A 23,663-nucleotide genomic window follows, 5' to 3' on the forward strand; every position below is an offset into this window, starting at 1 on the left:
CCTGGGCTGAGCCAATAGAGCAGTGGTTCTCAACCTTTTTAATGGCATGACCCTTTAATACAGTTCCTCATGTTGTGACCCTCAACCATAAAATTAGGCTCTACAGCAGCGGTTCTCCCTGTAGGTTGCAACCCCTAGTTTGAGAACCACTAGCACGGTCGCCTAAGACCATCGGAAAACACAGATATTTACGATTCATAACAGTAGCAAAATTACAGTTATGAAGTAGCAAGGAAAATAATTTTATGGTTGGGGGTCACCACAACATGAGGAACTGTATTAAAGTGTCATGGCATTAAAAGGCTTGAGAACCACTGTGCTAGAAGGATGTGAGAAATTCAAGGCCAAGAGCTCAGCTGTGCAGCTGACAGCCAGCACTACACCCTCAGAACTGTGAACCCATAGCTGAGCCACCTAGCAGACACATGCGCGAGCTTAACCTAAATTAGCTGGATTAGCACACGCTAGTACAACCTCCTTGCATACCTGCAGAAAAATTATTGATGATAAATAGCTACTGTTTTTAAACCACAATGTTTTGAGGTGGTTATACACAGTGGCAAAATAATGCACCCTAATTATAATTGTAGCAATCATAAGGTGATTACTGATACTTATTTCATGAGGAACACTATTATATTAAAAATCTCTCTATGTAACGCTCAATGCACAGGCATGGAAACATGGAACAGACTGATGAATCTCAGAAGGAAAGAAGAAGAGGTGAGGCAGGAAGAGATTAACCAAAGATCTTATATGCATACTAGAGGCCTAGTGCGATTTGTGCTCTGGTGGGATCCCTCAGCCCAGCCTGCGAGGATTGGGCCGAATCTGGCAATCTGGCATCTCCTGAGGGATCCCAGATTGTGAGAGGGTGCAGACCAGGCTGAGGCACCCACTGGTGCATGAATCCGTGCACCAGGCCTCTAGTGTTTTAATAATATGGTATTATATAACCTATTTTGGAAATAATTATCAGCTATTTCTTGATGCCTGATGGAATAATACAAGACAATGATTCTTCCTATGATATTAATACTTCTCTACCAATCTATTCTGTTTTTATAAGAAATGTACACCAAGACACAAAGTATTAACTCACAGTCCTTCTGCAATACATTCTAACGAAAGAACATTTCCTCTTAATTCCTCTTTGTTACTTGCATTGCCTTCTGGAGTTAAAAATGTTGGTGGCCTCTCTCTACTTGATTTAGCTGTAAACGAGAAAATCAGTATGTATTAAACGTTATGAATATGTATTTCTAGAAACACAGTTCACTGCCTAAAAATCTAATCCCTTTTCAAAACTATTTAACATTGTAAAATTTGTTAAACTTCACATGCACACTCCTTGCCTTACAAATAGCTGTTGCTCACTTAGCAACCCAGGAATAGAAACAATTCTGGTTGCATAAACACTAATGGTAAGAACTATTCTCGTTTCATATATTTTCTTAATTTGTAAAATTTTTGTGAATCTTTTGTGTACAGGTAAATTTTCACAATGTAGACATAGAAAGAAAAATCATGTTCTCGAACTATACATCACATAAAATTAGTGCTCAAAGCAAAATTAACTGTCTACCGTATTTTTCGGACCATAAGATGCACCGGACCATAAGACGCACCAGTTTTTAGAGAAGGGAAATGAAGAAAAAAAGATTCTGAAACAAATAGTGTCCTAAAATATTTTATGTGCATTAAAACCCAACATCACAGTCATAAACACATGTAATCAACCCTGTAAAGTAAACAGCAGCATTTAGAACCATTTTAGAGCCGGGCAAGCACACAGAGACCACACAGAGCCGGGCAAGTAAAAAAACTTTTTTTTTTAAAAGTATATGTGTAGGCTATATTTGGACCATAAGACTCAGGGACTTTTTCCCCCCACTTCTGGGGGGAAAAAAGTGCGTCTTATGGTCCGAAAAATACGGTACTTTCTAGAAGATGTTAGATTTTCCTGAGGGTATGACTATGGATGGGCTATTCTGGTTTCCACCAGGGACAACACTGTACTCAATTCCATTGATTAATCATGGAGATAAATTTGTGGTAGATGTCTAATATGTCAAGGTCCTTAAATTGCAAGGTTTATGGAAAACAAAATTAGAAAGTCACTAACAGAGTCTGGCAAATTTTGCTACCAAGTAAGAATATAATAATGGAGTTAAAGAAATTGAAATTGGTTTCCTCAATGAAAATATAAAGAGGGCTCAAATCAGAGATCTCTGGGAGATTTATACAGGCCACCTTCTTTCTTATGGGGATCTTGCCTAAATGTGGTTTTATATTCTGGTGAACTCTCAGAAAAACTTAAAGTAGAAAGCAAACCATATTCTGATTCTGTAGCCCTTTACAGTTTTCAAAATTTTAATGCATTAATTATTTGATGATCACAAAAAACTGAATATGATAAAATTAAAGTTTTTTTTTTTTTTTTTTTTTTTTTTTTTTTTTTTTAAGATTTTCAACTTAGAGGCAATCTTACTCCTCTGAAATCACTTTGGGAATGGTTTTGAGGCCTTTGTCTTTCAGCAGTATATTACAACAAAAATAAAATAAAACAGGAGTTGTGGTGTGTCTATTCTGGTGACTGATAGAACCTTAATGTTTTTTACTTCATACTCAAAGGTAAAAAAAAGAATGCAGCAGAGATTCTGCCTTCTAGATAATTAAGAAGATCCCATATTCCATAATTTTCAAAGATCAATTCCAGAATCCATAATTTTCAATGATCAATTCGGTGCCTGAGATCCACATTTCCCTTAAGGAAATCAAATTCTTTTATTTTCAAAAGAATGAAGATAAATGCTCTATTTTGTAAAAAAATTACTTCTACTGAAGATAATGACTGGGTTTTAAATAAAATTGAGAAATACGGTTGCTAATTATACAATATTCATAATGTCATGTGAAAACAGATGGGAAATGTGATGACTTGTTATCAAAATCCACTTACTGTTAGTTGCTAAAGGTTACTAAGATGTTGAAGAGTTAGTATTCAAGCAGGTTAATGCATCCTGCCAATTCTTATTTAGCTCATGAGAAAAATTTATGAACAAGACAAAAAATGAAAAATCTAATTCTGAACACACATGAACATTTTTTCCCAAATTATGTGAAATGGTTCTTTGCATGAAAACAGCTATAATAACTTTCATTATTATACATACAACATGGAAAATGTTTTAGTGGCATGTTTGCAAGCTTATAGCTAAATTTCACAAGAAACATACATTTACTCTAGTGGCAACTAGAAATTTCATAAAGAAATAGGGTTAAATAGCCATGGAGGTGAAGTTAGTGAACTAAATTCTACAATGAAGGAGAGATTATCGGTTACAATCACCATAACTCACCACCATAAACCTCAGTGTCACTCAAATTAGCTGCTATAGTGTCATTCAATTCATCCACTGAAATAAACAGAATATTACGAAGAATGTAAAAGAGTAGGGGAGAAGGTATTGCAAGAAAAAATACTGGGCAATGAAAGCAAACATACCCAGCTACACTGACCATGTGCCATCCTACTAACTAAAAACAGTGCTTTCCATCATACATGACTAACTCATTCATTTATTCAGTCACCCCAACCAGCATTACGTGAACATGTAACTGAAGCCGTAGGTTTGCCCATTAAAGATATCATGGGGCATAAATCACACGCAAATGTGTGTGGGAAAAAAAAGAAAAGAAAAGAACTTCAAGTGAATTCACCAAATTATCAGGAAAACAGTCACGTTAATTATAGCAAAAATTGTAAAGTACAGTATTTAGGGTCTGTATGCATGCTCTTTAGAACACATATGCCAACACTTTAGTCACTTTTCACAGGTAGTTTCCTCATCAATGAATCCCTTTACGTCAGTCAGTAGTTGTGAGCAGTTGGTATGTTTTTACAGTTCACTGAAAAACAGATGCAGGGAGCTAAACACTTACCTGAAATCACCTTCACAGAAATAGGCTGCTTCTGCTGTATGGTTTGAGTGTGGTTAAATCTGGCGTAACAGATATAGTCTTCGCGGGAATCCTCTGGGAGAACGTTGGAAAAATAAAGGTCTCCATTCAGACCCTGGGAAACCCTCTCACTTTGTGGAAGTCTTTGAAAGGCTGGGGAGAGGCAGAGAAATAGCCAGAGCATTCTATCATTAAAGAGACCACTTTCCAAATTAGCAAGACAAAGGTATCTACCCCTAGTTCTGTGTATTATTAAATCTCCAATTGTACCTGTGGACTCTAATTTCTCTGGAGTAGGACAGAGATGAAATTAGATTTGTACAGCAAAGTGTTTTATTAAGCAAGTGTAAACAACAACTAAAAAAGAGTTTGTGTGATCTTTCCTAATATTTTAGTTAACCTCTAAATATACACACATGCACACATGCCTTAGAATATGCATTAAGGAAACTTATAAGGATATTAAGCTGGGTTCCATCATCACAAATGGCCAGACATCAAATACTGGGAGAGCACCTACCGTGAACTAGGCCCTGTACAGGTGTCGGGCATAACAGGGACCATACCCTGTCTGAGCTTGTCTAACTGAAGAATCAGGCAGCAAAAGGGCAATTAACAATAAGGATGCAATAATGACACTATTTAATACTGCACACACACCCCTCAGCAGCCCGCCTCTCCCAGCTTTCCTCACCTCCTCTACTTTTTCTTTTCTGAGTTACTTAGCACCTTCTAACATACAACGTATTTCATGTGTCATGTCCATGACTGACTGCCTGTCTCCCTGGGCCAGAATTCATGTTCCAGGGCGACAGAGACTACTGCCTGCATGTCTGTCATGGTAGCACCGAAGCCGCACCTTGCCCTGCACAGCAGCTCCGTAATTAAATCGGCAGCTGTCAGCTTCAGGTTTCACCATTTACTCCTTCTCAGGTCCAGGTGAGGAACTGTCTAGCTTCAGGCATGAAGGGAAGCTTTCCTAACTTGATGAAGGATGCAGGGGACCGCTGATCCGTGTGTGAATTCACACTGGCCTGAAGCTTCTGACTCAGTCCACAGAGTCCAAACTGGGAGGATTCTTCAGCTTTGGAGTGAAAGAACTGGGGGGAAATTGCACACCCAGGCCCTGAGCCAGGCTGCATGGGACCAGAGTATTTCTCCAGTCCTAGCCACCGCTGTGTTCCTCCTGCAGCAGGTGCCCTCAATAACATTTCACAAAAGGTGAACTTGTGTTTCGAAGCCTGCAGCTCCCTTGCGCAGAAAACAGGACAGAGAAATGTGGAGCCAGAGCCAGAGACAGCACTGGTTAGCAGCATTAACAAAGATGCAAATTTGGCTGGTGATTGCAAATTCATGGTTTTGAGTCACTAATCCGTAGGGAAAGAATCGTTTTAAAAATAACTCACAAAAATAACGTACGGTTATTTAGTGAATACAGAGAGTCAAAGATTAAGCATGCATTTATTCTCTTCTGTTTCTCCTGCTGGATTTTATTACGGACACAATTCAGTAGATCAAATTAAAGTGCCCATTGAATTCCTTTGTGTTACTTTTTTTTTAAAAAAAAAATGTATGCAGATAGGAATAACTTGATAATGTCATCTTGCAAGAAGGATGCTCTACAGATCTGAATTTTTCTCATATTCCAGATGCAATTTTATTTGAAAGATCCAGATGATATGCCAACAGTCTAAAATGTATGTAGATGACATAGCAAGCAGTGTAATATGGGAAAAAATTGGTTATTTATTCAGATGATTCTGAAACTATACATGTACATGTGTCTTTATTAAGTGAAAAGGTCACTATTTCTGAATAAGAACCAAGGACCAAATACTAGCCTCCCTTGGCAGTGACATTTAGATGCTGTTATTTCAATGTCACACCAGACATTTACATTTGATTTATTGCCTATTCTTTCAAAACCAGTAAAAGCAATAATGGGGAAAATATGCTTGCTCATTTACTCATGTACATGTTTATTTCCCATTTTTCATGATACTTTCTCTGAGTGCTTTCAAGGAAGAGCCAAAATGGAAATTATATGTTAGAGCTAAATTTTACCTTTGGTAATATGTACAGCACGTGACTTCAGAAGAAATCATGTCACTGAGAACGAAATATATTCCCAACAAATATTTCACTTGCATTGCCACCATTACACCTAAAGGACTCTTGTCAAGGTCAATAGTAACCTCGATGTTGCCAAATTCAATAGTCATTTCTTAGTCAGATCAGAAGTTATATGGTTTCTCAGCAGCATTTGAAACCGTTGACTATTATGTCTTTTTTTTTTAATTACCTTTATTGTTGAAAGTATTATAGAAATCCCCCCACCTTGCCCCACTCCACCATGCTCCCGCCCCCTGCCGAGGACCTTCCTCACACTACTGTCTGTGTCCATGGGTTATGCATATAAATTCTCTAGTTAATCCGTCTTGTTCTGTCTTCTTAACACTCCTCCTTCACCACTCCCTCTTTGTTCTCATCTTACCACCGAGACAGTTCCTTCTCACCTATTTTGCTGGTTTCTCCCTAAATTCTTAATCCATAGAGCATGTGTGTCAAATACAAGGCCCGCGGGCCAAATCCGTCCCGCCAGGCCTTGCAATGTGGCCCGCACCGCGCTGTCATCACTGCACTCCGCTGCGTTTCCATCACAATGACAGTTTATGACTGTTCAGTAAACCATTCGGCCCGCGATTTAGGCTGGATTTTAGATTTTGGCCCCTTCTCTGATTGAGTTCGACACCCCTACTCTAGAGGGCTTCTGGTCTCAGTCCCCCATGAGCATTGCTCTTTATCACCTGCACTCCCTCTCTCCCGCCCTCCTCTTCTCCAGCCCCTGGCTCTAAGACACTCCTAAGGCAAGCACTGCTGACTAGAGCTCTGAATCTTTTTTTGACTCATGGAGCTCTGACTCATCATGTATCTCCCCATGGATGTCTCATGGGCCTCTCAAGTTTAAAGTCCTGATTTCCTGGTTTCCCAGCAGAACCACGTGGGTCCCACCTGTAAGGTAACACGCTAACCTATTGGTACAGGAGATTCTGGAGGGTGGAGAGAGAGAGCAATAAAAAAGTCCCTCTAGGGCAGACAAATGTTAAACTGCCTAATGGATTATCATCTCATGACTCTGTGCTTTGGTTTCTTCATCTAAAAAGTAGAAAGAATAACCAGATATACTTCATAGGATTGTTGTAAAAAAAATGATGCAATAACCCATGCAAAGTCCTTAGCAAAGGCACTTAATAAATATCAAATAAATATTAGCTGCTGTTGGGGGTTAAAAACACACACATAAAAAGTGTGGGGGGAAAAATCAAATAGCTTGATTTCCTCTCCTCTATGGGCTTCTGCTTTTTCGGGAAATTACATGATAATTCCATTTTTTACCAATTTTTCAGTCCTATAGTTATCTTTGATTCCTCTCCCTCAGACCTTTCATCCAAACCACAATAAATCCTAGAGGTTCTACCTCCAAAGTATATCCAGAATCTGACCATGTGTTACCCACTGGACTGCCACTGCCTGAGTCCGAGCCTCCAGCAAGGTTAGAGCAGCGGCCTCCAAACAAGGAGGCCTGCTCTCCCTTTGTCCTCGCTATTGTCCATGCGTGAACAGAAGTGACGTTATTGCTATTGGTTGCTTCAGGTAAAGTCACTCCCTCAATGACTCCTACTTCATTCCCAGCCAAGCCAAAGCCCTCTGCACGGAGCCCATGGGCTTTTCTGACCTTTCCTATCACTCTCCCCTTGAACTCCCTGAGTCTGGCCCCACAGGCCTCCCTGCTGCCTTTTACACACACCAGGGGGCTCCTGCCTTACGGGCTTGTGCCAGTTTTTCCCTTTCCAGCCAGATATTGAGGGGCTTGTCTTGCTCTCACTCCATTGATTCTCTGCTTACAACTCTGCTGATTTTCCTTCCTAGTACTGATTGCAAATTGACACCTACTTTCAACATGCATTATATTGTCTGCTTCTTTCTCCAGACCCATCTTTTCCTACTGCAGAGAATACAAGCTCCAGGAGAGTAGGAAATTGGTTTGATTTAGAGCAGTGCCTGGAACATAGTAGGTGCTCACCAAAATCAAATGAATGAATGAAATGAAATTTATTTCAATGAGCATTTATTTTCCTGGGCATCTCTAAAACATTTTATGAATCACAAGAGATAATTTATTTTGACAACAAATAATTATCAGACTCTCGAAGAAAGAAATTCATATTATTAAAACTTACAATTATCCATCCAGAATATTATAGCTGGTGGTAAACCGATTGGAGGTCTGCAGGGAAGTACCAAAGACTGGCCACTTCGAAGTGTTATTGGTTCAAGTTTTTCTTTGGTCCACAACGGTGACCCTATGATAGGAAATGACGACTTGTAAGTTGTTTCTGCATTGAAAAAGAGCACTAGAAAGACAAACTAAACTTTTGGGGAAATTGTAACTCAGCATTTGTATACATTAAGATAACAAGAAAATCAAATTTAAATACAGTGTTGAAAGTAAAAAGACAATTTTCAATCTCTGCCATTAATGGTACAAATTCTGAGTTAAGTGATTCCAAGCCTAAGAATTTATATTAAATAAATCATCCGGAAGATACCTAATAATTTCATTACAAGCCTGCTCTTCACAAAAGAATGGAAAAACACTTACACAGCCAAAGACTGTAAAACAAATAACTTAACTATACACTTATACCTTTTAATATCATACAGTATTATATATTATGTAAGCATACTTATTGGTAAAACTGGTGTGAGAATATACAGATAGTAGTTAAGTCAGGAAAGGTTATAAAATAGTACTTCAGAATGAGCTCATTTTAAACACATACAAACTTATCTAGAAAAAAAAGCAGTAATTATTTTCTTGAATGGAAGAATACATGAGTAACTTTTAAATTTATTTGTAATTAATTTTTTATATAATGAACATAACATACATTCTACATGTAATTTAAAAAAGCTTTTAAAATGACTAGAACTGCCAATGGTAATTTTTCTTGAAATCTATGCTCTTGAGCTGCGGAGAGGATTTGGGTACAGAACACTGCCAAAACAGCCACGTAACAGCAAGGCAGTGAGGCCCCTCTACTTCTACCTGAATTCTGAAACAAGAATGTTTTAAATAAACCACACTTAACGCCTCTTTACCTATTTCATACTGAATTTATTTACCTGGCTATAAGAAGTTTGTTCACACATAAAATACATAAGAAATCAATAATTTAGATCAATTCGGGGAAGAAACACTTTTCTTACCCCTGATGTTTTATTCTGGGTTTGTATAAAGGACATACTGGACTGACAAAGAATTCGGCTGAGGAACTCAGTGTAAAGTGGCAATAATTTTCATGCAAAACAAAGTCAGATTATTGGAATCAAGGCTGTTATCTACTTCTAATAGTATTTGGATGACATAACAGAGGCCGAACCTCAGAGCCATGCTTTACAAAGATCCACCAGTGGGTGGACAAGCCCCACTTACTGGATGGACGAACAACAATGTTATTGGAAATGGCAGCTCCACGTTCGTTCCTGGCTGTGCACTGATAGACGCCTTCGTAGGTCTCCGCCTTCCCTTCGCTCAGAATGTTAATGACGAGGGTTCCTGAGCCAGCCTTCATAGTGACGAGAGGGTCTTTATCGATGTCAAAATGAGTCCCATTTCGGGTCCAGGAGAAGCTGCCCAAGACATAAAAACCGGTTTACGTGCTCTTTAACAAATTCCTAGTAGTTTATATGTTTTCAGAAGTTAATTATTATATTTTGATATTCCGTAAAAGAGCAATAGGCTTCACACCTAAAACGTTTCATTGAATCATGACTTACAAAAGCGTGCTGGCCACATATTTTAAGGTACATGTTTTTATTAGGACTATCTGACTCGATAAAGAAAGCATGCACACAAATTGCCTGTCAGTTTTCAAAGAAATATAGAAAGGAGGCCTCGTAGGCACATTATCTTAGACTTGGCTCGCAGGCCATGGCACTGAATCTCCATCAGAGAAGCAGCATCCCACAGAGCCCCAGCTGTATTCTCTTGTCTATCTTCTTTAACCCTTCACCGCCCCTCCTCAGGCTCACTGAACATGCCCGTGCTGGACTCAGCACAAAATTGGAGTTACAACTAAAGTATAGAAAAATCACCCCCTGAATAACTAACTGAAGACTAGCTGGAGAAAAGTCTTATAACCAAGGACTTACAGAGGAGGACACATTAAGACTGGTAGGAGGTACAGAGGTACAAGAGGGATGGCAGGGCACTCAGAGGCAGCAGCTGAAGTTCTAGAAGGATATCTCAGCTGTAGGAGGGTTCCCCCTGAGAAGTGTGAGGTCTAAAGCCCAACCCAGACTCTCCAGGCAAGAGCGCCAGAACTCGGAAAGAAGCCTACATAATACCTGGCTGGGAAAAGCAGGATGTTTCTGTCCCCAGGGAGAGATGGCTAGAAATGCAGGCACCCTCTTAAAGGCCAATGCACAAAATTTCATTTGTAGTCACTCACCCTGGGATCAAGTGGAGGGAGGGCAGAGTGGACTAGAGCTGTGTGAGGAGAGTCTGGGGTTGGTGGCACTGGGAAGAGAGCTGAGAGGTCAGCCACCAGGATCCCTGTGCTGAGTCATTCCCCTATTACTGCAGAAGCCATCTTTCTCAGACAAAACATTCCCATCCATGCAGCATCAGCCTAGCGGGAAGCAATAGCTCCACCAATTGGAAGCACTCTCATACCACCCTGTGGAGCTTCTTACACCATACATAAGAATAAACTCAAAATGGATAAAAGACTTAAATGTTAGACTGGAAGCCATAAAAATTTTAGAAGAAAACATAGATAGTAAAAATCTCAAACATTCCTTATAGTGTTATTTTTTTCTTTATATATCTTTTCAGGCAAGGGAAACAAAATAAAAATAAATAAATAAATAAATGGGACTACATCAAACTAAAACATTTTTTTTTTTGTTACAGCAAAAGGAAACCATCAACAAAATTAAAAGACAATCCACTGAATGGGAGAACATATTTGCTGATATATCTGATAAGAAGTTAATATCCAAAATTTATAAAGAACTCATACAACTCAACACACACACACACACACACACACACACACACACACACACACAAATCCCAAACAATCCAATTAAAAAATGGGCAAAGAACCTGAATAGACACTTCTCCAAAGAGAACATACAGATAGCCAATAGACATATGAAAAGATGTTCAGTCATTGATCATCAGAGAGATGTAAATTAAAAAAAGACAGTGAGGTATCACCTCACACCCATCAGAATGGCTACCATCAACAAATCAACAAGTGACAAGTGTTGGTGAGGTAGAGAAAATTGAACCCTTGTGCACTGCTGGTGGGAATGCAGATTGGTACAGCCATTGTGGAAAGCAGTATAGAGTTAACTCAGAAAATAAAAAATGAAACTGCCTTTGACTTAGTAATTTGATTTCTTGGAATTTATCTAAAAAAAAAAAGAAAACAAACAACAACCCAAAACACTAATTCAAAAGAATATGTGCACTCCTATGCTCACTGCAATGCTATTTACAACAGCCAAGATTTGGAAGCAGCCCAAGTGTCCATCAGTAATGACTGGATAAAACAGCTTTTTACATTGACTCAATGGAATACTACTTGGCTGTAAAATGGAAGAAAAATTTATCCTTTGTGACAATATGGATTGACTTGGAAAACATGCTAAGTGAAATAAGCCAATTAGAGAAAGACAAATACCATATGATTTCACTCATGTGGAATTTAATGAATAAACTGAACTAACAAGCAAAATAGAAACAGACTCAGAGAGAGCAGGCAGACAGCTCTGGTGAGGGGAGGGTTCAGAGGTGGTAGTGAAGGAATTGAGCAAATAATAAAAAGAAAGAAAACTCTTGGACATAGACAACAGTGTGGTGATTGTGGCGGTGGGAGGTGGAATAAGGCATGGGGGGATAAATGGTGATGAAAAGATAAAATAAATAAAATAAATAAAAAAGAGGTTTTTAAAAAATTGCAAATCATGTATCTAATACAGGACTTGTATCTAGAATATAGAAATAACTCTCACAACTCAATAATTAGAAGACAAATAACTTGATTAATAAATGAACAAATTATTTAAATATATATTTTAGCAAGAAAAAATATAGAAGTATTTAATAAGCATTTGAAAAGGTGTTTCATGTCATTACTCATTAAAGAAATGCAAATTAACATCTTTTCACACTACTAGAATAGCTAAAATCAAGACAGACAAAAATAAGTGTTGGAAAGGATGGAGAGAAATAGGAAAGTTTATACATTGCTGATAGGGAAGTATTGATAGAATGGGAGAATCACTTTGAAAAATGGTTTGGTAGTTTCTTAAAAAGTTATACATATACTTATCATACAACCCAGCAATTCCACTCTGAAGTATCTACCTATGAGAAATAAAACAAATGCCTACACAAAGACTTGCACAGAATGTTCACTGCAGTATCATTCATAATAGCCAAACATTATGCCAACTGAAAGATGCCAAATGTACATAAGAGTACATGTTATATTCAATTTAGATGAAATCTGAGGCAGAAATTAGATTAGTGCCTGAGGCTCAGGGTAGCAGGGAGATTTACTGCAAAAGAGCATAAGGGAACTTTGGGGACAATGGAAAAGTTCTAAGACTGAGCGGTGATTGTTGCAAAACAGCCAATTGGTTAAAAATAAGCAAACACTTACAATGGGTAAATTTCATGGAATATAATTAAAGGATTTTTTTTGTTGTTAAAGAAAAAATTTAGAAATTTTCATTTTTTATTACTTAATATTCCACATTACATTTTCATAATAATAACCTAACTCTCCCAAGTTCCTACATATTACTGGACAAGTTAGTGATCATCCACTAATTAACCATCTATAAAATATCAGTTTCCCATCTATAAAATATATTCATTGGGCCAGATAATCTCTAGCATCTCTCCCAACTCTAAAACACCATGCAGTGCTCATTGCAAGATCCATTTGGAAAACCCTGAGTTACTGAACCCAACCAAATTATAATAGTAAACCTACTTACAGCTATTTTATAGACCTCTCTACAGATAGGAAGGATCCGAGAAATCATCAAATTCAAGTTCTTTATTTTACAAATAAGGATATGGAGGCCCAGAGAAGAGGGATTTGCCTATGTCATAAGGCCATTAGAGCCATTAGAATGCTCTTTCCACATCTTCCCAAAAATTTTGAGCAGCTTACAGAAGGGCATGAATACAGAAATGCTATCTGGGTTTCCAAAAAAAGAACAGACTGTAAGTAGAGAGACAAAACAGTGAACCTACAAATGATACCTGAAAGCTGTGCAGGACCTGAAATGAAGCTCAGAGTTAACATCAGTGCTTACTCTCAGTACTATGACAAAGCAAGAAGCACACCCACCTGGGAGGAGGTTTTCCTTTGGCCTCGCACTGGATCACAATGTTCTCTCGAGGGTCAATAATGTAATCTTTTGGAGACTGTTGAGTGATGGTTGGAGGTTGTACCACTTAATTGTAGAAAGAAGAACAATGTAAAGAAATAAGCCATTTAATATCATAACAGCCATCATTTTTTTCTATATCAAATCACTTACCCCAGACTAAATATGCTCCAAGTGCGTTTAGTAATGTATGTGGTGGCAGCACATGCCCCCAGCTGATTCTAACCAGTAGTCTCCTAAAACTCTGAAGTCAAGGAATAACTTCCTTTGGTAACCCATATGCACTCACAAAGCCCATTTTCCCCCACTGAAAGATTGGGAAATAATTACCAATACAAGTTTAATATTAGGACCGTTTCTTTTCTGATGTAACAATGAGAAACTGCTCTGATTCTGTTGGTTCAAATAGGCCTTTCCATGAAATTTAAGTGATGTCGCAAATTTGCATTTCTTAGAAAAGAGTAATTGTTATATTCATTAGTGAGCTAACATATGTTAATACATAGAGTGGGGCAAAAGTAGGTCTACAGTTGTTGATATGGAATATAATACAATCCTATATAATGAAGAGGTAATAAGCAAATTGACTGTCACTCCAACACACAATATGTCTGCCCCCATATGGACACAAGATGGCCGCCACAAGATGGCCAGCAGGGGAGGGCAGTTGTGGGCGATCAGGCCAACAGGGGAGAACAGTTGGGAGGGACCAGGCCTGCAAGGAGGGGCAGTTAGGGGTAACTGGGCTGGCAGAGGAGGACAATTAGCAATTGGGCCATCAGGGGAGCAGTTAAGTGTCAGTCAGGCTGGCAAGGGAGTGATGAGGGGGTGATCAGGCTGGCAGGCAGGAGCAGTTAGCAGCAATAAGGCAGGCAGGCAGGTGAGCAGTTGGGAGCCAGCAGTCCTGGATCATGAGAGGTATGTGACTGCCTGTTTAGGCCCAATCCTTCAAGGGATCCCAGATTGGAGAGAGTTCAGGCTGGGCTGAAGGACACCAACCCCCACCTCTGTGCATGAATTTCATGCACTGGGCCTCTAGAAGTTAATAAATAATAATACAAGAATAAACTTTGTATGCAAGAATAAACTTTGTGTTTGTATGAGAAACACAATGTTTATTCTTGTAATATTATTTATTAACTATTGTATTATATTCCATATAAACAACCGTAGACCTACTTTTGTCCCACCTTGTATGTTGGGAACAAATAAATTTGAGAACTTAATGTTTAAAAGATGGTTAAGTGAGTGACTGGATATGTCTTTATTAGAACCAGGATGTAGGTGGCTAGTAAGAACAAAGGTACGTAAAAGTCTTATTTGGAAGATAAATAGATTTGGGAAGTTCTCTGTTACAGGAGATAATATTTTCATTCCACTCTTCAAAGTGTTATGTGATTATTTATTATCAAATATAGGGCGAAACCGTTATTGACCCAGGACAATTTAATCTGAAGAAAGCTGGTTTCTGGACATCCAACACTCAATTCACTCTAAAATTACCATGTTCTTTTTGTGAAATCAGAATCAGGAGTGTAAGAACAGGGGAGGACTAGAGAAATGATCGATTTCAGCTTATTTTTTTTGCTTAGGCAGCAACTAGGCTTGACTAGGAAGGCTCACAGCAGAGAAAATAGCCAAACTCTCCTGGTAGAAACAACTGACTTGCACACCTCCTGGGAGAGCCATTCATATAGACCAGAGTTTCTCAACCAGGACATTTTGCCCTTATCCCGGGGGTGGAGGTGGGGGGTTGGAACATTTGGGCCATATCTAGAGATGATTTTTTTTTGATTATTTACTTTCTTTTTTATTTTATTTTTAATTTTTATTTATTTATTTATTTATTTTAAATATATTTTATTGATTTTTTTTTGCCCCCCTCCCTCCCTCCCATACATACCCTCCCTCCCCAGAGTTTTATGTCCAATGGTTGTACTTATATGCATGTATACAAGTCCTTCGGTTGATCTATTATCTCCCCCAGATCTTCCTCCCCTCCTCACTGTAATTTGACAGTCTGCCTATTGCTTTACTGTCTCTATATCTGTCTCTTGGTTCATCAATTTATAATGTTCTTTATCATCCACAAATGAGTGAGGTCATGTGGTGTTTCTCTTTCATTGATTGGCTTATTTCACTCAGCATGATGTTCTCCAATTCCATCCAGGTTGCTGCAAATGATGAGAATTCCTTCTTTTTTATGGCAGCAGAGTATTCCATTGTGTAGATGTACCATAGTTTTTGGATCCAATCATCTGCTGACGGGCACCTAGGCTGTTTCCAAATTCTGGCTATTGTTCGAGATGATTTTGATTGTCACCTCTGAGACAGGGGTGGTCCTGGAATCTATTATTGCAGAGGCCAGGCGTGCTGCTGAACATTTTACAATATATAGTGCCCCCCTCTGGAATAGAGTCATCTCAGTGATTGAAGTTTTTCATACTCTGGATCTACTCTTTCCTTTGCCCATGCTCTGTGCATCCTCTGAGAAATCTCTCCCACTACTAACCGAGTGTTTCCCTAAGTTTAATAACTGCGCTCTGCTCTTGTCTTTCTGTACTGTGGCCAAGGCTAAATTTATCATTTCCATATCCAATGTCTTATAAACCTGCAAATATGGATCTCTTCACTTGCTTGGTCTCCAGTCTTGTGCTGTCCACCGGACATCTTTTACTAAGTATCCAAATGACACCTAAAAACAGGTCAACCCATCACTGTCATTTTTTTATTGTGCACCCATTAAATACAGGATACTGGACGGTGTCAATTTCTCCTCCTGCTAGCAAGATCTGTCCCCATCCTTGGCCTACGGTAAACCAGCTGCTCTTCCCAGTCTCCGCCACAACACAGAAACCTCATTCTTCCAGCCCTGTCGGATCCTGATGTTGGCTAGCAGTTTGGTGTGGTGGCTAAGAACTAGTCTGTTTCTTTCTTACCAGTTTTGAGGCCTCAAGCAAATTTTGTTAACTTCTATAAGACCTAGTTTCCTTAGAGAAAAAAAATGGGGTTTGCAAGTAGTATCTAACTCCTAGAGTCACTAGAGGACTAAATAAAACAATCTGTGTAAAATTATTAGTACATGCCAATATTATAATGGTTCAGTAATGTCTGCTGTGTTTACATTATCATCACAATCATTTTTATTTGGACCAGCTTTGTCTTTGAGTGATCCTGTATGCTCTGGGAGTATAGAGTTTGGGATGATGGAAAGAAACCTGGAATTTCACACCCAGGGAATGGTGGGCATAGGTGGTAGGTGAGGGAATTCTCAGGAGTGACTCAGCCCAATTCCTTGTGCTTTTCTGCAAGTGACAGAGGTGGAAGACTGGTAGTTTCAGACTCATAACTTCTATTCATGTGTTTGCAAGAGAACTGGCTTAGATGTCCCTCCTAACTGTCAGGCGTTCACTGTCGAAACCTACCTATATGAACAGTGCTTAGATTACCTAGCTACTAACAAATGCTTTGAAGTAATATGGAAAAAAAGGTGGTTTCACATAATTTTCCTGGTTAATCCTACATCAAAGGATTTTTCATTTGCCTGAAAACTCTTTTATTTTAGGTAGATTGATAGATGCTGTTCAACTGATGCCGAGGGGCAGCAGAAGTTTTTGCTTAGAAAATGAGGAGAGGGAGGGCTGTTTATTGCCTTTTGCACACTTCAAAACAATATTCAGATTCTCCAGGCCATTATACCAATGGCACTTAAAAACATCTGACTACACAGTCCACAAGCTGAAGAAGGATAAGAGGGTATATAGATGCCAATTGGAGGAAGTGTCTGCATGCACCCAATTTCTAAAAGGTACCAAAAAACATGTCTGTATTCCAGCAAGCATTTAATAGCATTTAGAACCAGTCATTCTCTTTAAATTTAGTAAATTTTCTCATTGAGTTACATCAGAAGTGAAAACAAGCACAGACGTTAGTAGAACATAGTATTGGTAAATGAAAAATAGTAACACCCCAGTCTTCAGAATTCATGCAGGGAATATATCAAACTTGCTTCTTGGTATTTTAAACGTTTAGCCACAATAAATACACATGCTTAAAACACGTTAGTCACAAAAAAAAAACAAAATTTTGCAATTAATTCACACTATTCATTCAAAAACAAAGACATGGCCAAATTTGCGCTTTGCCTAGGAATTGCCAAAAGACACTTACAGTCTTCAAGAAGTTTTGCTTTTTCCCCGTCAATATCAGCAGGTGAGTGGGCAAACAGGATTAAAGAAAACCAGATGTTAGTAATGAGAACGTTAAGACCCTGAGGATAAAAGGAGCATCTTGATATGATTTGAGCTAAAAAAAAAAAAAAAAAACTAGTACAGCAAAGCTTGAAGTGGTGAAGTGGAAGGAGAAAGAAACTCCCATTCGTGGGTTTGTTTATTCCTATAGCAGTTATCCCATATAACACATGGAAGAACAAAAATAAATAAATAAATAAACTCTTCTGGGAATAAGAATGGTTATTTCCATTCCACCCATGTAGTAGTAGACAAGTAATTACGTTCAATTTGGAAAACAGCTGAAATCTACAATTAATCTGAAATGTCACACACTGTGTAGTGTCTGATCCCATTATCCCAGACATCACTACACACATGATAACAACACTTAACAATGGAAACATGGCTGCAATGACAATGTTCCATCCAAGTCAAATCCAACACTGATTTTATGTTAATACCCATATCCGTAATAAACTTTTCAGATTGTTAGCATATTTCTGTCTTCAGAATTCCTCAATCAGCCAGGGATTGTCAGTAGCCACAACAAGGAGCATCTCTTGTAGAAGGGATGTAAGGAACAGGGGCAGGGAAGAAATTACATGAATATGCAATTCAAAGGATTCTGCAGGGCTGCCTGGCACTAGTTTTGCAAAGGTTAATGCAGGAGGCCCTGGTTGTCCGTGACTTTCTTTTCATCATGATTATGCCTCTTCTCCATCAGCAGCAATAATGGAGTTAGCTGTAGGTGACTATTTCCTCCTGATTGTTCGATTGAGCAGTTAGATTAAGGGAGAATAAAACATTTCTCTCATTTCTCTGCAGTGCTTTTATCTCTCTCCTACATACCTCTTAGGGCAAATGCTTACTTAAGCATTCCAACTCCAGTGAGTGTAAGTGATCTTTTTTTTTTTTTTTTAAATTGAAATTAAGGTCATTGAAAGAATATGTTTTGAAAATAAACACAATATTGCTTTTTTTTTTTTTTTTTTTTTGTACTTTATAGAGGCACAGCAAAGGAATTCAACAAAGTGTGAAAGTGTGGGGCAAACCACATCTCTTCTTAGTGTCTTTCCACTGGCAGTTGCATCCTCTTTGGCAAAAAATGACATCCCAATAATCGAATAGACCCGGGAAAGCACTGTCTTCCTTGCACCTTGGAAAGCTTGCCAAACAGATGTTCTATTCAGGAAGCTAATGGATTTAAAGAAGTCATGCAGATTGGGGAAAAAGAATAAATCAATTCTGAAGTTTAGTAATTGTCCAGATTTGAAATTCTGCTTTACAATGCAGGAAAAGTGACCAGTGGAAACCCAGCGTTATCTTCATTTTTTCATAAATAGGCCACACAGACCAGGGAGAGTCCAGCATATACTTAATTACTAGGAAAAGAATAGGCTAATACAGTAGCTGTTCTTGCTCTACTTTAAACAGTGTTTTTGCAGATGACTTGTTGTATTTTCAAAATTTATATTTTGAGCCTGGCAGTGTGGCTCAGTGGTTGAGCAGCAACCTATGATCCAGGAGGTCATTGTTCAATTCCTGGTCAGGGCACATGCTGCAGTTCTGGGCTTGATCCCCAGTAGGGGGCATGCAGGAGGCAGCCAATGATGTTTCTCGGTCATCATTGATGTCTGTCTGTCTGTCTCTCTCTCTCTCTCCCTCCCTCCCTTCTTCCCTCCCTCCCTCCCTCCCTTCCTCTCTGAAGTCAGTGAAATATATATAAAAAGAAAAATTACATCTTGATGTTTATGCTTTTTACACAAAGAAGGCTTTAGATAAGATGCACTTCCTATATTTAGATAAATATTTAAGATTCAACAATCAAAGGTGCATTTTTTATTGTCTGAAGAGAAATGAATTATGCATAGTACACGGATGAGGAAGTGGTGTGGGGTTGGCCGAGAGCCTACCCCCCATCTTTTCCAGAGCACTCAGTATCTGAGCGGGTGGAGAAGTAGGGAGGGTGAAAGTGGGGAGGTCTCCACGACCATTTTAAAGTAATTCATGTAGTTTTCTTGCAGGACTCCTTCTACAAAGAGTCCCCTGTTGGGAGGATCAGGGAACCCCACAATTCACTCCTGCTCAGGCCAGCGCTGTCCCCTGGTACACAAAAGGCACCTGGGGGTGCAGAAAGATAATGATAGGGAGGGTGCAATGTGACTGATCGTTTCCATGGCCATTTCTCTGGTGCCATTCTTTATAAACACCAGGTGCTGAAGGTAAAAGCCAAATTAATTTTGATTAGCTTTTCAGTATCACACAGACACCTTCTCCGTTCACACAGTTCAGAGTCACGGAAAATGCTGGGGAGGTTTCGACTCCCAGGCCTAACAGCTTTAAAAACGTTAATACTTACAATCAAGAGGCACATCCAGTGCACTAATCATCTGGCACAGGAAGAGAATCAGGGGCACTCTGCCTGCAGATAAGCGCTTCTTTTTCGGCATTATTTTCAGCTGCATTAGCTTAACTCCTGCTGAGACCCACAAGCTGAATTTCCTTTTCTTCTTTCACAAAAGACTTGTGTGCAGTGTCTAAATAATTTTCATGCAGGAAACTGAAAAAGTACAGAATAAAAATGATAGCGTATTAAATAGAAGGAAATGAAGAGCGGAAACCGGCAGCAAAGAAAATCAGTCCTGGATTATACATGAACTCTAAAAGCGAGCTAATTTTTAAATATTTAACTCCCGGGGCTAGAATAATCATTTATTCATAAACCAGCTGAAATCGGGTCAGAAATATTGGTAGGGATGCTAAGCAAAAATCTGTCTACCCTGCCATCTTTATGATTTTTCCATTTTATTTTTTACTTATTTTTTTTAAGTATTTTTTTTATTGTTGATAGTATTACAGCTATCTCCCATTCCCACCCCACTTTACCTCCCTCCTCCCAGGCCCTCCTCCCCCACAAGGTCTTCGCTACCCTATTGCCGGTGTCCAAGGGTCATGCACATAAATATATAGTAAGTTCCTTGGTTTATCTCTTCTGGTCCCCCCAACCCCACGTTGAGATATGTCAGTCTGTTCCATGTCTCCGTGCTTCACATTTTTTGGTCAATTCATTTCCATTTTAAATATCTGCATGCCTCTCAGAGCCTGCCATGCTTTCCCACAAACTTGACTGGCAAGTCAGTTAGAACGTGTGACGTTAGAGGGGAGGCCTATTGGCTTCTCCATTCTAGAGATTGTTTCTGGGAAACTCCAGGGCATGGCTGCAAATTTGCTTTGAACCCCACCCTTACTTACCAGCTGAACTACCGACAATTCAGGCTTTCCTATCTTTCACTTAGACTAGGGCAGCAGATATGCCTGGGCCCTGCGTTTCAGGCCTTCCTCACTAAAGTCACCCTCCCGAGCACTGTTAATGCTTCCTAAAGGGTCTTCTGTGGTTAAGTACTGGGAGTAGCCTTATGGGATCTACCAAATAGAGTTTAATATGTTCTTAAACAGGTAGTTAAAAAAAAAAAAATAACCCTCAGTAATTTGGCTACTATTTTAATCCTATTTCCACATAACTTTTTTGTTTTCTTTGTTGGATGGTCTGTTTCTGTTTTTCTTTCTTATGTCAATACCTTGAGTTTTCCCACCTTTTTGCCTTATCTATTCTAGTCCTTCTCCATGGAATGCCCATTCCACAACATTTCCTTATCAAAGTCCAATGTACTTCTGTATAGATCAGTTAAAATGGAACCTTAAGTGATCACTAAATCTAGGAAGTCATTCCACGCCCCCCCCCAAAAAAAAAATCCTGAAATTCCTTATTTTAATCATCATATTAGATAGATAGAAAGAGAATCAGATAGATTTTGCTTTTTGTATTCATGCTCTCTAGCATACTCCTTCAGGCCTCTCCCTTCATGTCACCTAGTGTGCCTTGCACATTAAATGTTTACTGTCCACAGGAGAACATGAGCACCAACACAGAATATAGACATGTTTTTCTAGCACCTGAGTTCTGATATGAATCTAATTACTATTATAACTGGACACTTCTTGCTAAATAGATAATAAATAAATAACTAAATAAAAGGATTTACTGTGCTAAATATAGATATTATACATATATAAATATCTTGTGAATGAAACATCCATATTGTGTAGTTTCATTTAAGAAATAGGAATTTGGCTCTCCATAATATAATATATATATAAACAATCAGGCCTATTAAGCATTGAGAGGCAGGCATAGAAGCTCACACAACCATTTCTAACCCAAATACAGACCAGACTGCCTTTATGTGTGTGCAAAACATATCTACATCATTTAGCCAAGTTTACTTATGTCTCTTCTGATCTTCTGTTAGATTGCTAATTTTGCATTTCCTCATTAGCTTCAGGGAAAATAAAAATACCTAGCACGAATGGCACTAAAACAAGTTGAAGTACACACTACACTTATTGAGAGATAACCACAGAATCACTGAGAAAACAAATGGCACCCCTGCCTGATTTTTGTGTCAAAGTAATTGAGTATATTGACTTAAGTGCCTCGCTCTCTGAATAGGTGCTGGAGAACTAAAACACTTCCTCAAAGGCATACTAATACGTTATAATGTTCATAAGATCTTAAGCAACCACATACACTTTCTGTTCTAAGTTCTTCATTTATTATTTATTTTTCCTGGATGCCTTAACTAGTCATCCTTCAAAATCAAGAAAACCAGTAGACAATTTCAAATAAAAGAAAGTATCATTTAATCTGCTTTACCTCTTAAGAATATATATAATATCGCATTTTAAATCACAGTATTGCAAAAAGAAAAACAGTAAGAAAAAAATTGAGAAAGCACTTACTTAAAGAGACATGAGTAAATCCTCACAATGGGAGAGGCATGAACTATGATCATTGAAAATGTGGTCCCTCTTCCAAGAAGTTGTAAGTTGACCGCACTAGTAGCCACAAAATTGTGTGCAGGATAGGCTCTGTTTGAGGAGGACAAAGCAATGGCCCAGCCCATCCTCTGAAGCCTGCCCCTGGAAATGCACTCCCTCCTCCTACGTGTGCCGTCAGAGGTGAAAAACCCAGTGCCCGAGGACAGCATTAAGTCCCCAGCACTCAGTCAAAGCAAAAATCAAATTCAGCTACCAGAAATGATGCTTACTCTTCATAAGAGTGATGTGCGCTGCACCTCTCACAAAGAAACACCACTGCTTCTGCACTCCGTATTGATGTCAACGCCCTGCCCTGCCAGGAGCCCATCTGCCTTGTAGTTTACCTTGAAAAATGATGGTCATTCTCTCGTACACGAGAACCATGAACGGAAACTAAATTGTTCACGCAGTGACATTCAAATAAATAAAACCCCAATGTGAAATAGCAAGTCATGTGTATTCAAGACTAAAGAGTATGTGAGCACAATATAGCTTATAAATTGAAAAAGAAAAAAAATAGTTGCTACAGACATTGTAAAAGCATGCTGGAATGAAACAAATGGTAGGTTCATCTTTGGGATATAAATCACCCTGATATTTGAAAACACATATATTGTTAAAAATGAACCAGACTAATGATAAACAATAAAGCCTTTTAACATTTCATGTAATGCCATTCAAAGCAACTTTCACACCTTAACTCTAGAACCCCTTACCTCCCTTCTTCAGTAAACTTTTCATCATTAGAAAAGAAATGCAATTCAAGGTTCCATTACTTCTTTTAGCCCAAAATTCATATTAAATCATAGAGCCAGTATTCCCCTGCATTATTTACATATATATTGTATTTTTAAAAACCTAAAGCTGTTATTAAGCCCAAGAAACAGCTCTTGTGTTGTTTACTTAAAACGTCTTGTCATTAGAAAGAAAATAAAATATTTTTCTTTCAAGTGAAAGATAAAATTAGTTTAATTAAAAAACTGAGAGGGCAGGCATTACTTACCTTTCATTCTACTCTGTGCTTTTGAGCATCCTATCATGGGTGGTTTGACGCTGGCTATACAATGTAAGATGACCCACTCTCTGAGCCAATAAACTTGTGCCTGGCTG

At 38.6% G+C, this 23,663-nt stretch overlaps 1 protein-coding gene across 46 annotated transcripts in view; it reads right to left on the reverse strand.

The window, feature by feature from the left end:
• NRCAM (neuronal cell adhesion molecule) overlaps window positions 1-23,663 on the reverse strand; it is a 224,800-nt gene that overhangs the window by 50,089 nt on the left and 151,048 nt on the right. For 18 of the 46 annotated variants that reach the window (XM_036429752.2, XM_045578558.1, XM_045578554.1 and 15 more), the window contains 8 exons: window positions 20,035-20,235; window positions 17,614-17,631; window positions 13,404-13,509; window positions 9,461-9,657; window positions 8,205-8,327; window positions 3,946-4,116; window positions 3,363-3,419; window positions 1,103-1,214 (listed from right to left, as the gene is read on the reverse strand). In XM_036429752.2, coding sequence (XP_036285645.1) covers window positions 1,103-1,214; window positions 3,363-3,419; window positions 3,946-4,116; window positions 8,205-8,327; window positions 9,461-9,657; window positions 13,404-13,509; window positions 17,614-17,631; window positions 20,035-20,140 — 890 coding nt within the window. In that variant the 5' untranslated portion in view covers window positions 20,141-20,235. Of the gene's footprint in view, window positions 1-1,102; window positions 1,215-3,362; window positions 3,420-3,945; window positions 4,117-8,204; window positions 8,328-9,460; window positions 9,658-13,403; window positions 13,510-17,613; window positions 17,632-20,034; window positions 20,242-23,663 lie in introns of those variants that run through there. The other 28 variants (XM_045578591.1, XM_045578581.1, XM_045578571.1 and 25 more) reach the window with 10 other exon arrangements.

The sequence above is a fragment of the Pipistrellus kuhlii genome, unplaced genomic scaffold (assembly GCF_014108245.1).
Source record: "Pipistrellus kuhlii isolate mPipKuh1 unplaced genomic scaffold, mPipKuh1.p scaffold_m20_p_10, whole genome shotgun sequence".
Taxonomy (NCBI): domain Eukaryota; kingdom Metazoa; phylum Chordata; class Mammalia; order Chiroptera; family Vespertilionidae; genus Pipistrellus; species Pipistrellus kuhlii.